Genomic DNA, 14,919 nt, shown 5'->3' with positions numbered 1-14,919 from the left:
TGTTTTCATAAAAAAAAAAGAAATAGGAAGGGGGTGTGTGTGTGAGAGAATGGAGCAGTTCATACTCGCGGCGTTCTTTTAAAACGTCCTGCCAAGCCGGCCAGGCGCCTGCCAGGTCCCGGGCCGGCCCGCCAGCCCCGGCCGGGACACGGAAGAGACAGCGCGCCCAGGACGCGCGAGTAACCCGAACCCGCCCGGGCAGGCGCGGCCCGCGCAGCTCGTGCAGTTGGAGACAATTCAGCAGACAGACAAGTTAATCCCGCCCTGATTTGTTTCGGATCCCTCTGCAGGACGCCAGATACCCCCTTCGGCTGCTGCTACAGACACCTGCCTCCCTCCCCACCCCGGACCGCTGCGTCGGTCCCAGCAAAGACAGTGAAGAGGCGCTGGGTGCAGGATGGCCTCAACACCATTCAAGACAACACTTCATCTCGAAATTTAAAGTTCACCTCTAAGAATTCCTGGCTAATATTTACAACAACAGCAATGTTGATCGATAGCTGTCCTAACAGACTGTCCAAAACTGCTCCAACCCAACCTCAAAGCTTCTCTAGACGGGAAGGACCCCCGGGGGGTTCTCTATAACCTACCGGGGGCATCTATCACTGGTGTAGCCCTCAGAGAAAAAGGACCCTGTTTCCCTGCCTGGGGGCGGGGAAGGTGCCTGCGCACGCTGCGTCTTTCTATTCAGTACAGAATTAAGAGCTGGGTCCCTGTGGAATTCTCTTTTCCTAACTACTCTCCGAGGAACCCGCCAATTCTGGCGGGATTTGCTGGATTCTAGTAAAACTTGGCTCACATGGGGTGGGGTGTGATGGGGAGGAGGAGGGAGGGAGGCGCATCTCCTCTCTTCTAGATAATTGGGACCCAAGAAACGAGGAGGGGGTGGCGCGGTAGGGAGAGTTATTTACCGCCCTCCACCTGAAATAAGCAAGACCAATAACGCGCTTCGCTTTTCGCCCTGTTTACTCCATCCCCATTCGATGATTGGCAAAGCAGGCCCCGAAGGCAAAGGCAATAATTGCTCCGCGCTCTCCTTACTAGGGATGTGTGTAGGCATTTGAAGTGTACTAAAAATAAACGAAGGAGCGAGAAAATGAAAAGGGGACAGAGTGACAATTGGCGGCAATTAAAGCGTCTGCGCATGTTGCCGGAGGAGCAGGGACCCACAGCAGTTTTTGTTTTCTCAGGCCTGATGATATGACTAACTCGTTAGGGAATTTTCGTCCCAGGTTGTGTGTGTGTGTGTGCAGGCGCGCGCGCTTTGTTAAGTCTTTGGGGGAAGGAGGCAACTGGGACCATTTCTGCACCCCTGAAAACCGGGTTATTCTCGGGAAAGTGCGGGGTCCAGCTCCCTCAGCCCTCCCCCCTCCTCCACCCATCCCCCACCCGCACTCCTGCAAGTCTGATGTGAGAGCTTCTCCGTTAGCACTCAGCCGCCACTTCTAGGAACTTTGGCGCAAGTTTTCAGCTCTAAGGTGTCTAACCTTAAAGGGGAAACGCTTAATAATACTAACGTTTATTTCACAACCACCGAGATGCAAAGGATAAGGGGTGGGAACGGAGAAAAGGGGGGGCGGCAAGCCAAATCAAAGCTTGGGAGACATTTTGACAGCGCGCTTGAAATATTACTCTTAATTTTTGGAAGACTTTCAAGAAGTGAAAGGGGAATGGGGGTGGGGGTGAGTGGAAAGAACGACAACTTTCTCCTGTCACTCCAGCGTCCAAACAGGGAGGGCTCCAACCTCTGCCACACGCGGGAACACGCAGTGGGAAATTGCTTCAAGATACAGCAGGGCTCTCTTCTTTCCCGGGACCCTACCTGAGCCGCGAACTTCGCGAAAGGGTGGGGAGGAGGAGTCCCGGGTGTCAAAAGTCTGCAGAGCCCCGGAACCGGCGATCAGAGGGGTAACCGCAGGCCCTGAGCTGCGTCTGGGCCTCGCTCGGGCCTCCCAGGTGGAGCCCAAACTGGCACCCCGTGTTGATCAGCCCCCGCACCCACCTCCACCTCCCCCCATCCCACCCCAGTCTCGGGCCTCGGAAGGGGGAGGAGGCGACACTGGGCAGCCACTGCTAAAGTCCAGCTCGGGCTGGCTTCAATGAAAGCTGGCAAATCCAGCAAGTCTCGCAGAAATTTTCTTCGACCCTAATTCAATTTTAGAGCGGATTTTTACTATTAAAAACGCTGCCGAGCAACACATTGAATTAATCTGACTGTACGGTTTTAATTACAGTGAGGGTTTCTCTACAAATCTGTACAAGACAGTGGCTGGCTCTTGGAGGATCTCTGCCTCCTGAATTCCATTATCCGGCCCCCCGTTCCTCGCAGACAGCGGCGCGTGGGAGCCAGCTGCGGACGCGGGCGTTCCTGTCGCCCTCGGCTGCTGCCCGCCCTCCCGGCTCCTGCCCTCCCCCGTCCTTTCTTTCACCCCAGCCCCAAAGAGAGCCCTGGACGCCTGCCTGTCTGTTTGGGACTGCTGCACTGAAATCCTGAAACACTATGCTCGCTTTTTAAGTCTTGGGCCCAAGACCTTTGAGCCTCCAGAGGCTCGTTCTTAAAAGGATTCATTTGTCGGGGGAGGGTGACCTCCTTTGTAATTTTTAAAGTGTCCTCCTCCTTCGGCTTTGCAGCTGTTAGAGGGAGTGACGTGATGCCCTAGGTGTTTGAGGGAAAAGCAGGCTAAGGGGTGGGGAGGAGATGGGGAGAAAGGTCTAGTGGAGAGCACTGACCCTGGGCGCTAGGTATTTGAGTCCAGCCAGCCCCCAGCCCCGTGAGCAGAGTGGGCTGCTTGTGTCAGACTTGGGTTTATTAGCTGTGCAACTAACATCATGGGGCAGCGGTCTCTAGAGAATTCGATGGAGAAGAAAATGAAGAGTGGTACTCTCCAAATGAAGCAGATGCACACTCATTCTCTCGTTCACTCTCTTGTAGCTCTCTTCAATTCCCTTTGTATGTTCCCTGCTTCTCGACTCTCTCTGTCTCCCTCTCCACAAAGCATGTGGGAAGAAAAATGGCAAACTCAAATATGAACCCAAATATGTATCCAAAATGGACACAACTCTCAGTGAGTATTTAAAGAAGCAAAGGCTTTGAGCTCGGTGGGGCAGGGAGCCTCACTTGGCAGAGATGGAGGGGACTCTCTGCACAAAATTACTGAAGCCTACAGAAGAATACTATTTCATTCCGCTGGGTAGGATGGAAAGGGGGCTTTCTTTCTCCTAGAGTTGTGTAAGAAAGGATTTGCTCTGAACAAAAGAAAAGAGAAAGGGCACAGATGAGAGAATGGGTTCAAACAAACAAATAAACAACCCCCTCATGTCTAAGAGCTTTCCAATAGGTTGCCCCCTAAGGAAAGTTCTGCTAAAAATCTAATAAATTACCTTTCCCTTTATTGGGAGGTTATAAAATAAAGGGGATATGAAGTGCCTATGAATAGGCATGAATATGAAAATCACAAGGTAGTCAGGTACGACTAGAGAGAGCTCTAATGAGGAATGGTTTTGATTTCTTTTTCTGTTGTAACAAGAGAAGCTTCTAAGAGTTCACATGATAGCAAGAGGATGTTTTCCACCCCAGGTTTTCCTCAAGAGCTCTCCTAAGCCCTGGCTCTCCCTTCACGTTGAGGCGTTTGCTGTGACTTTGTTATGTTACTGCTGGTGAAGGGATGAAGAAATTAAAACAGAGGATGCTTCGAGGCATTTAGGAAGAGGCTTGGCCAGCTATATTAACTCCTTATTATCCTAAAAATAGTCTGCCATTTCCTGTTGCTGCTTGTTCCTGGCCTCTCCAGGGCCGCACTGATCCTCCAATGGTCAGGAGGTCCTAGTTTCCAAAGACGGGCTTGATTAAAGCTGACTTCTAACACCCTATCCCTCCCCTTTTGCCCTGCTACATTTCCCAGCAGGGCAAATATGGGGGGGGGGTGTCAGCCTTGGTTTATCCAACAGGTTAAAAAGATAAATACCACTACTTATTTTTGTGTTAATCTAAATGTTTAAACACTATTGAGTTCTTTTTTTTTTTTTCTGGACTGACAGAAAGAAGAGTATCTGTGTATTAGGGAGTGGGGTCCTATGCTTGATAAAAGAGAAAGAAATGGGGGGAGGGAGGAAGGCAGGAAGGGAGGGAGGGAGGGAGGGAGGGATGGAGGGAAGACTTCTGTATATAATCCCCAAACTGAGGGTGGTAGAAACATGTGTTGTTTTGCCTCTTGAATCTGTTGTAGGCCCAGCGTATTGGCTCCCTCTGTTACGAAAGCTTTGGATGGTCTCACAGTCTGGGAATGGGGTCCAGGAGAGGCAAAGGTGTTGAATTTGAGAACCTGGTTGGCTTTGCTTTTGTAACTTCCCTGGAGCCCAAGTTTGAAAAGACCTAGAGCAGGAGCCTCTAGGCTAGAACATGTTTAATTAATATTCTCCAAATTGAACAGTCTAGAAAAAGTCTGTGAAGCTCCCAGTGAGCATCACTGACCCTGGTGGGCCAGTGCTATCCACGTTGGAGCATCCTAGCCACCTGTTCTTGGGACTCTGGACTGGAGAGATGAGGCAGATGTTGTTTCCAGACTTTAGTGACCTTCTTTCTGGGTGTGGAGTAAACAGGGCCCACTCTTTAGCTCGCCTTTGGGGAGCCTGGGAGGGGAGGGTGTTAATATGGACATTATGTTTTGTAACTAGAGAAAATAATGCCACAATCTTAGTGCTTTCTTGCATAGTCTGATACTTTTGCCTACCCCTGAACATAACATCACTGACTTGGGCTAAGAAAGGGAAAGAGGCAGCTCTCTTGCTCCACTCCCAAGCTTTCCCAGGTGTGTGGGTTGGGGAAGGGAAAAGAGTGCCTGGGTTTCCAGGATATAAAGCACCCTTTCCCTACACAAGTACACAAACAGAATTTTACACTGAATGGGGAAAAGACTAGCAGGAATTTTTTTCCACCAATGTCTCCGCTTGAGAAGGGGGTTCTTAGCATGGCTATGTAAATCAATACCGAGTTATTTCTTTGAATTCAAAGGCTATTTATTGAGGTCTAATTTCCTTAGAATTAACGTGATAACTGAGCCCAACTTAGCAACCAAACCCAACCAGGCCCTGCCCGGGTTGAATGCACCTCTACAGGGCGCAGGGGCTGCAAACCCTCGTCAGCACCTAACCCATTCCCTGGTCAAAGGGAGCGGGCTAACACCCCTCCAGGGATAAAACAGCAGGGGAATTTCCGTGGCAGAGACCCCATCCCTCCCACAGCGGCCTTTGGCGCCTTGACCCACACAGCCTTATATTGACAATCGTTATTTTTCTCTAAATAACATTGACAGCTAGAATACAAGCCCCCAAACCTCGACTCCTGTAAAAGCAAAAAGCAGTTTAGGCCTCAAAGTCGGCCTTCTAACACTCCTTAGTGAATATGACCCTCACCTATTACAGGATCTAAAAGAGCATTCGGCCTTCTACTCCTCCAGATTGCCGGCTTGACTTCTGTTTTGAATGATAAAGACGGCGCGGGACTGGCCTGCCCACCTCCTCCCACCTCCAAGGGCTGGCCGGGGATCCCCAGCCGGCAAGACAAAGAGGTAGGAGCCAGGGCCCGGCGGGCGGCTGGAGCCCCTGAAGCGTGCGCCTTCGCTGCGAGGCCCTGAAGAATCCGAGGGTTCTTGCCTCTCACAAGCGCCGGAGGTGCGCGCTGGACTAGAACAAACTAGGGGTGACTCGCCTCGGCTCATGACCGCCGCCCACGACACGCGGCGAAGGACTCAGCAGCCGAGATGAAGGGTTCAGCGGGAGAGAAACGCCTGCGGGGAGCGGCCCCTGCGGCACACAGCCACTGCGTACCGAACTCCTCGAGCGGAGGAGGCTGGTGGCAGAGGCCACACGTGGCAGCCACTCGCTGCGCGCCACCTTGGCACACTGTGTGGGGCCGGACTAGCTCTCTGGCCGGCTATTCCCGGGACCCGCCCGAAAGCCGGACGCTCAAGCAGTGGGGGATTCTATCCAGCCACTCGGACGGAGTACTCAACCAAGGCGGGAGGGACCCCTCGCCCGCTCCGCTCCGCTCCCCAGCCCCTGACTGACTGAGCTCAGTCTGGCTCAGCAGGACCTTGCCCATTGGCGACAACTGCTACCTCGGTGTAGCTGCACACTTGCTCCTCTGGAACACAGTGCTAGGGGTTTGTCCTCTAATGGGAGTGGGATGAGAGCCCTGCAGCTACAACCCCGACAATTCCAGCCCTTCAGGCTTTCTTGGGAATTAACAAGGGGGGGGAACCCATTGCAAATAGGGGCTGCTGAGCCCTGGATCTGGTGTTCAGTGCGGGGACCTTCTCCGGTCCCGCCACGACCCCCACCCGCTCCGGGTGCGGCCAGAGTTGGGGAAGCCAGCGAGGAAAGCGGTGCACCTGCGAGCATAAAGAGAGAAAGAGAGACATGCACGGGGTTGGGGGGCGGGGGGAGAGAAACGCCTTCACCGTGTTAACAGCAAGCTGCAGGGTATAAAGCAATAAAACTGCCACGTCTACCTGCTAGCTTTGAGGACATTACAAACAAGCTCGGCGCGAAGCCCGGGTGCACCGAGAGCCCGCTGGGGAAGGGGGGGGGACCTTTTCTTCTTCTGACCTCCCCTCTGCCCCCCCATACACACACCCTACACACATCTCCCCCTTACCCAGCCCACCTTTCATTTTCCTTGAAGCTTTTTTTGTTGTTGTTTTAATTCACTGCCGATTTGTAAACGCGTGGATCGGGTTACTGGTTCGCGTGTTAAAGTGCACCTCTTGTTAAAAGAAGGGGAACAAGGCACGCCACTTAAAAATGAATTCAGAGTTACTGAACCGGCTCCCGAGGCTCAAGAAGTTAAGCGCGGCGGGCTGGGGAAGGGAGGGGAGAGGAGAGTAATACGCTGCTGCCCTGAGAACCCTGGAGAAAACCCACGGGCAGCGAGCTTCAGGTTCTGTGATAAAAGGGAGGAAGGAAGGAAAGAAAAAGAAAAAGGCAAACTAGCCTGGCGACGCCTGGAGACCCCGGGCTGGGAGCTGGGAAAATCAATTAGCATAAGCCGCCGCTGCAGAGCTTCGCACAGTATGTAAATAGAGTCCAAGCTGCTACTTCTGCAGCCACCTTTCCTGGAGTTCCGGGGGCGAGCGGAACCAATAAACTGTCCATTTCTCGGATTCCTTAGGTCGCATAACTTACGGAGTCCACGAGAACAGGGTGCATACAAGTCCCAGTAGTTTCCCCAAAGAAAGACCCAGACTCGTCCCTGCAACCTCTAGACACGTTGACCTGGAGATGTTAGATTGTACATCTCTCCGTGTGGTCAGAGGCTCGCGGCTTGGGTCTAGTCGCGGACTGAACGCTGGCGCCGAGCCCATGGGGGTCTGCAGGTCGTGCCCACCCAGTCCCGACCCACTGACGGTGAAGACTTCCTGCGCCTCCCCGCAGTCCCGGGACCCGACTCCTGGCGCGGCCCCGGCCTGCCCTCTTCGGCGCCTGGTCCCGGGTCCGGCTCTCCTACCTGGTGGCCGGGCCTGAGCTGCGCTCCAGGACTCCGCTGTCTCTGCTGGCTGCCTGGATCTGAGTGGGTCTGGAGACTAGAGGGAGAAAGGCTAGATCCGCAGCCCTGGGCTGCTCTGAACTTAATGTCTTTCCCCAGTCCATCTTTGAAAGAGAAGTGGTTCTACCACCTGGATGTGCGGATATAAATCCCCTTGCAAATAATAAATGGATTAATAATAACAAGGTATGAAGTTCTTTTTATAGAAAAAAAGGAGAGAATTGAAACTAAATGCGGCAGTTAGACATCCATTTTGATAAGAGGATAATTGAGGCGACACTGGTGTATAATTAGAGGATAATTTATGCTATATCCACTTTTATTCCACCTCCCAAAATAAACCCAGTCCATAATCATTACAGGCAAATTGTTCTGAATTTTATAGCAGCAATTTGAACAAAGTACTGCAGTTAATCATGGGAGATTTTTGTGTATTCCTGATTAGAACCCTAATTGCCTCCTTCCAGAAAGTAAAAATAACTGTAAAACGACTCTATTTTTATCATTAACAATGTTGACAATAAAATAAAATCAATTGGAATTGTAATCGAGAGACAAATTTAGGACGAACGCACTTTTACTTGGGTAGTTTATATTGTAATCAAGATTTGCCAAGCCACTAACCGCATGTATCATTTGCATATATTTGAAAGCATTACAGTAGCTTCTGTTTTCAATAGGAAAAAATGCATTACTGTCAGTCCTCCAACGATTCGCTTTCAGAACAGGCTGCTGCGTTCTGGGGGGAAAAATATTCTCCCCCTTTCTTGTTCAATATATAGGAACTACGGCCTGAAACGTCAGGAACCCCGCCAAAACAGGGTCTGATTTTTCTTTTTCTTTTTCTTTACACCCCCGCCCAACCAAGGGATGGGGCCCAGGTGTGGGGGTCTTCTTCCCTCTGTGGTTTCAATAAAGTATGTCTAGAAAAATACACGGTGACAGGGCGCTCCCGCGGGACTACACTGGGACTGAGGGAGGGGGGTGTGGAGAGGAGGTCAAGGGAGGGGGGCCTCGCTTTAAATGCAGAGGGCACTGCTTCTGAGAACAGGCAGCCTGCTGGGGTGCAAGGGGACTGAGAGAGAGCGGCCTCCGGCCGGGCTGTTCCAAGGCTGCGGTACTGGGACCTGAGGCTCCGGGTTCGGGGGCGCGATCTGCGGCGGGAGGCGTCGGCGGCCCGCCGGGCAGAGGCACCTCCCTCCCCGGCAGCCCTGCGCGCGGAGCCGCGCGGCCCCCGGTTGCAGCTCGAGGCTGGGATTGGAGTTGCCGAAGGTAGGCGAAGAACTCCGCGAGCCGCGCGCACACCAGTAGAAGCCGTGCGCCTGTGACGTCAGCGGGCGACTGACCAATGGGGAGGCGCTGCCCTTTGGAGACAAACCATTCGACTCGTGGCGTCTGCATCAAGTCTGAAAGCAGACGCGCAACTTTCGCAGAATCCACCTTAAAATCTCTGCCTTAAACTGCACCAGCCCCCAAAAAATCCAAGGGGGGAAAGAAGGGGGGGAGAGCAGATTCCCCCCTCCCCCCTCTCCTCTCCCATCCCTCCCCCTTCCTCCTCCCTTTGAGTTAACAAGGCCCTGCTCACTATATCTCTTTATATTAAAAAATATATATATTAGAGAAGAGTGAGGGAGAGGGCGAACAACCTCCACCCCCTCTTTTAAAATTTTTTTATTTATTTATTATTATTTTTTTTTTTGCAAGAATCCCAAGAGCTAAGGTGGCTGCAGAGGGGACAGCGGCGCGAGCCAAGTGGGGGGAGGGTGGAGGAAACCCGGGAGAAGGCTTTCTCCAGCCCCCAAAGTTTTGATGATGACCATGACTACGATGGCTGACGGCTTGGAAGGCCAGGACTCGTCCAAATCCGCCTTCATGGAGTTCGGGCAGCAGCAGCAGCAGCAACAGCAGCAGCAGCAGCAGCAGCAGCAGCAGCAACAGCAGCCGCCGCCGCCGCCGCCGCCGCCGCCACAGCCGCACTCGCAGCAGAGCTCCCCGGCCATGGCAGGCGCGCATTACCCTCTGCACTGCCTGCACTCGGCGGCGGCGGCGGCGGCGGCGGCCGGCTCGCACCACCACCACCACCAGCACCACCACCACGGCTCGCCCTACGCGTCGGGCGGCGGCAACTCCTACAACCACCGCTCGCTCGCCGCCTACCCGTACATGAGCCACTCGCAGCACAGCCCTTACCTCCAGTCCTACCACAACAGCAGCGCGGCCGCCCAGACGCGAGGGGACGACACAGGTGAGAGGCCGCTGGGGCAGCTCGCTTCTCCCGCCTCCCGCCTCCCCGGCTGCCCCCCACCCCGCCCGCCCCGCGCACTTCCTCACCGCCCGGGCCTCCGCCGGCCCCCTCCCCCAGGCGGCCCGGCGCGCCCCCGGCCAGGCCTCGTGCGCGCCCGCTCGCCTGGCGCCTGCCTGCCGGCCTCCGCCCAGCCGGGCCCCTTCTCGCGGCCGCCGACCCTCGGCTACCTCGCGGCGCGGCCCGCCTCGCTCGCTGGTCTGCGGCGCGCCACTCGAGCCGCGCCTCCGGCTCCGCGCTGGCTTCGCTCTACGGGTTGGTCCGCACTGCGCGCCCCGGCTCGCTGGGTCTGTGCGCCCTTAGCCTCCCTCCTCCCCTCCAGGCTGTGACCGGCGTTTGGCAGGACTGGGGACATTTCTGGGCCGGAACTGGGGAGCGTGTTTTGCTCCCCAACACAGTTTGGGCGGCCAGTGGCCTACTTTGCGGGTGGCGCTCGGTGCGCTTCGGTGACCCGAAGGGAAGCTGACGTTGCCTCTAGCTCTGGTTAAGCTGGTGACAATTGGGCTCTTTGCTGCGGGCTTTTAGATGTCCCCCACCCCCCACCCCTGACCAGGCCCCCCTCCCTCTGGGTTTTCGATCCAGTGTTGGCTGCGCCTTTGTTCCCAGAGGCGAAGCAAAGGGCCGCGGGCGGACGGTTCTCAGCCCCCGAGGGGTTCAAAGTTGCCAGGCGATGCTCAGCCCGTTCCCGAGCTGGTCTGAGCGGCTGGTTGTGTTTTGTTTGGGGCTTCGGTCCCTCTCAGCAGAATCATTTCGAACACGCCGAGGGTCTTGATGCACCGGGCTTGGAGCTAGTGACATCAAGTCAACTGGCCGCATCAACATCAGGGTGGCTCACGCACAGCCTAAGGCACTGTAAAGCCAGGCCGAGGGCCCCCAGCTCTGCGGCGAGGGCAACCGCCCCGCAGCGCCGCGCGCCACCGAGAGCGGCCGGCGCCGCCTCCGCTGCGGCAGAGCGAGGCTGTTGGCCCCGGGGTCCAGGGCGCTCCCGCGGTCCAGTCCCCGCACTTTATTAGGGCCGGAGTTAGGGTCGGGAAGACACTTTCGCCCCCACAGGAAGCACCTGGGCACTGTGAACCCAGAGAGGTCAGGGTGGCGTGGGGACGCTTTGAAGAAATCCTTTCTGGGCTTTGGGGAGACCCAGCGCAGGCCAGGCCAAGCTCCGGGAGGCTGCGGCAGTGGGCCTCACGGGTGACTGCTCCTCTCTATTTTCTGCTTGCAGATCAACAAAAAACCACAGTGATTGAAAACGGGGAAATCCGGTTCAATGGAAAAGGGAAAAAGATTCGGAAGCCTCGGACCATTTATTCCAGCCTGCAGCTCCAGGCTTTAAACCATCGCTTTCAGCAAACTCAGTACCTGGCCCTTCCCGAGAGAGCTGAACTGGCAGCTTCCTTAGGACTGACACAAACACAGGTAATTCCCGAGAAGCCCAGGTATCCCTGAAGTGCTGACCCTGCTTACAGATCGGGCAGGGAGTGCATCAGGAGGAATTCTGGGCCTAGTCAACTAAGGACGGAAGGAGCTTACTGACAAATCCCTTTGCTCCATTACGCACTTTCCGGGACAACACGGTTTGGAATAAGTGACCTGGTATTCAATGCTGGATTGGATTTGCACATCCTCCCAACCCTCGGCGACCCCACCCCAGCCTAGTGTCCTTTGGTGACCAAACTCATAAATTAATCGAGGCCTATTCCAGAGCAGAACAACAAGAAAGAGAACAAACATGTAGGAGGAAAAGATGTTCAGGCCAGGAGGCAGAATAAGACCTATGTTTCTTACGGATCCATTTGTGGGTCCTGGGACTTAATAAGGATTTCAACTCATTGACATAGAATTATGAAATGAAATGTTGGGGGGGGCAGCCAATGGGTATAGGCTCCAAGAAGATTTAGTAAAGGGACCAAGGTACAAACTATCCGTCATAGGATAGGTGAGGTGGCTTTTTCTGAAGATAGCCCTGTGCTCAATGTTTTAAATCATCCTGGGGGACTGGCTGGTGCAGGCTGAGGTACGTCCCTGGAGTACAGGACTTGGGAGCAATGGCAGAGTTGGAGATCAAAGAAGAATGCTCACCAAATTACAGCAGGTGAAGCCTCAGTTAAGTACAGTTGCTGAATTCTCCTGTCCCACTAATTTGAAAGACATATGGGGCATTTTAGACTTCACAGGAAGGGGCTTAAGTAGCTATATTAGGACCCTGGTCATAAAGCCAGGCTTCAATCACCTGTGGTTTTTGTCCTTATCAATTAACTTAGCTGCATGGGTTGGTAGGCCTCATGTGAGGTGGATGATCTTCAGCATGGGGACTCCAGGGTTTACGAGACTCTTGCTGGTAGGTGATTGTGTGGTGCCTGAGAACGGATGCCCCTTAAGCTCTTCTTTTCAATTCAGCCTGCTTTCTCTTGCCATATTGCTGCTGGAAATATTTGGGGTTTGATGTGAATGGATTCCTGCTACTCAGTAACTTGTATTCTTCTTGGAAAAGCAGCTTCGTATGGCTAAGGAATTTTAAAGGTGAAAGAAGCGGCACCATAGAATTTCCTTCTTCAAATAAAGTCGATCTGGGATGTTAGCTTAGATATGCTCCCATCCCAGAGTCCTGATTCGCATTTAATTTTCAGGAGCCCTTTGACTTTTAGCTACTGCACTAACAATCATGTCAGGATTATTGACCACAATTTGACTAAAGCAACATACAAAGTAGGGAAGTAGGGAGGCATCATCCCTATTCCCTACAGGACTATGAGGCTATATTTCCTTCAGGAGAAAGATGCTCCATGCACGTGCAATATATGCAGAGGTATATTCAAGGCATTTGGTTATAAATGTACAGGCTTTTCTCTGTTCACATTTGCTCACTGTACATGCATAGAGATGCCAGGTTTGGGGGTTAGTAAATACAAAAACAGACTATCAGAGGAAGTGTGTTCAACTGGCTTTCACCTGCAAAGTTCTCTGTTTAAAGATCCCCCTTCTGACTTTAAACCTGGCCATCTTATTCACCTTCCTTCTTATTTATACTGCTGTTTTAAACCCAGGCTTGCATCCAACTGAAGAAAGAGTTGCAACGACTTCAGGTATCCAGACAAGATACCTGGTAAATTGGGTCGGGGTGGGGGACAGGAGGCTAGAAAGAGCTGGAGGAAGGCGGGGAGTTGGCATTTGCGGTTTTGTTTTGTTCTTTGGATATACCTGCCAGAGCCTCGAATAGAGGCACTGGCTCGGTGTTTTTCCACGCCTAATGATCACTGCTGCATTTCGTTCCAGGTGAAGATATGGTTTCAGAACAAACGCTCTAAGTTTAAGAAATTGCTGAAGCAGGGCAGTAACCCGCATGAGAGCGACCCTCTCCCGGGCTCAGCGGCCCTGTCGCCGCGCTCTCCGGCGCTGCCTCCAGTGTGGGACGTTTCTGCCTCAGCTAAGGGCGTCAGTATGCCCCCCAACAGCTACATGCCCGGCTATTCGCATTGGTACTCCTCTCCACACCAGGACACGATGCAGAGACCACAGATGATGTGAGTTGTCTGGGGGAAATTGATACCCTAGGGAAACGTCTGAACAAGGCAAGGAGTCATGCAGGACCTGCTTGCATCTGCCAAACCCAGCCAAAGGAGCAGGCTCGGGAGAACTCTTCCGGGTAGCAAGACAGTCTGGGTGCTTGCTCGCTCTCTTGCTCTCTCTCTCTCTCCTCTCCTCTTTCTTTTCTTTTTTTTTTTTTTCTTTTCCTTCCCTCATCTGCTTTTTCCTTTGAGCAGCCTCAGTAACTGATCTTGCATTCTAGGGAGAGAGCCAGAGAGAGAGAGACAGAGACTGGTTTCTATGCCAGCGCTCCTGAAACCCCTCACTGCAAGGACATTTTCCCTTACCCTTTGGGATCCAGGCTCTGAGCCTCCTCTTCTCTTTGGGAGTATCCATCAAAACGACTTTTTTTAACAGACATTTCCCCCACCAGAAGAATCTGCGCAAACATGGCAGCGTTTTTACTTGTTTAATGAGCTTAAGACATTACATGATGAAAAAGAAGCATTTTGGGCTCCTGCATTTTTATTTACCAATCCCAGACTGACAAAAAAAGAAAAAGAAAAAAAAAACACACACAAGAAAATGAAAAGAGAAAGCAAGCAAAAGAAAAAACCCTCACATAACAGTCCTTCCGTAAAGAAAAAGGAAAAATCAACTGTAAGATTAGAACATTGCCACAAAGGGAACGCTGCATGTTTTATCAAAATGCAATGAGCAAGAATGATGATGTTTAAAAACAACAACAACAACAACAAAACCAAACCACTCTTTCCCTACCCCACCCCCAAACCCTGAACTGGAATCAGGAAAGACAGAAGAAACAACCAAAATCACCATTCTATTGCTTTGATACCTTTACTAGGTGAATTGGTGGCATTCACTAAGCTAATAGGGACGTTTATATTGAGAAACATTTCTGTATATATTGTTGAATTTTAGTTGTACATATACTTTGTATGGTTTTGTCTTCTTTCATATATGGAGTAAAAGCCACAAAATGCTGGGAGTGTCCTGTATATTTCTCTCTGTGTGTCTCTATCTCACCACCCCCTCCTCCTTCCCTCCCAGTATATTTTCTATCACTCTTAAAGAATTCCTATTTCCTAATATGGAAAGCCCTATATATAAACATCAAGTGCCTGCAAAGATGTCCGTTTGCAGCACAAGCCTTTGTCTTAAAGTACTCTAACATTAAACATGGATGTTTTCTCAGCTTCCTCTAATATTATATTTTTATTGTAATTTCTATACATTTATTTATTTAAAAAAAACATTAGAATGATCTATCCCCAGGTTAACCTCTAGACATCCAGTAGTTCCCAGTGCTGAAACCGAGTGTTCTCCTTTTCCTTTCCTCAGCCAAAATAATACAGCTGTATTTGTCTTTGTTTGGAAGCAGTTTTTTTTTTTTTTAAACAAGAGAAAAGAATACAAGAAAAAACACACAAAGTAAATGCACAATTATAACTACTTAATGTTTACACCTTTTGCGAGCTAGCTAGGTAGGAAAATGCATGATCCTGGATGAAATACATCCTTCCGATCTTGT

The 14,919-nt window shown here is 52.0% G+C and overlaps 1 protein-coding gene and 1 long non-coding RNA gene across 2 annotated transcripts in view; one reads left to right on the top strand and one right to left on the bottom strand.

Moving 5' to 3' along the window:
* The window catches only part of LOC145716560 (uncharacterized), a 38,964-nt gene extending 29,167 nt beyond the window's left edge, over positions 1-9,797 (bottom strand). The window contains exon 1 of the long non-coding RNA XR_014139338.1: positions 9,734-9,797. This is a non-coding gene — a long non-coding RNA (uncharacterized LOC145716560). The remainder of the gene's footprint in view (positions 1-9,733) is intronic.
* Positions 8,969-14,582, top strand: DLX6 (distal-less homeobox 6). The gene is made up of 3 exons (XM_081800507.1): positions 8,969-9,788; positions 11,065-11,258; positions 13,116-14,582. Exons 1-3 carry the CDS (start codon positions 9,353-9,355, stop codon positions 13,365-13,367), a joined length of 882 nt encoding a protein of 293 aa, XP_081656633.1. The 5' UTR covers positions 8,969-9,352; the 3' UTR covers positions 13,368-14,582.
* Positions 14,583-14,919: the final 337 nt, after the last annotated feature.

Source organism: Leptonychotes weddellii, chromosome 12 (genome assembly GCF_054177405.1).
Source record: "Leptonychotes weddellii isolate Sample4059 chromosome 12, ASM5417740v2, whole genome shotgun sequence".
NCBI lineage: Eukaryota > Metazoa > Chordata > Mammalia > Carnivora > Phocidae > Leptonychotes > Leptonychotes weddellii.
This window is presented reverse-complemented; position numbering and strand designations above follow the sequence as displayed.

Bases quoted from the DNA above. Each gene is read 5' to 3' on its own strand.
- DLX6 (XM_081800507.1), top strand. From the start codon at position 9,353: ATGATGACCATGACTACGATGGCTGACGGCTTGGAAGGCCAGGACTCG. The intron at 9,789-11,064 runs GTGAGAGGCCGC...TTCTGCTTGCAG, and splicing joins GACGCGAGGGGACGACACAG to ATCAACAAAAAACCACAGTG. The intron at 11,259-13,115 runs GTAATTCCCGAG...ATTTCGTTCCAG, and splicing joins TAGGACTGACACAAACACAG to GTGAAGATATGGTTTCAGAA.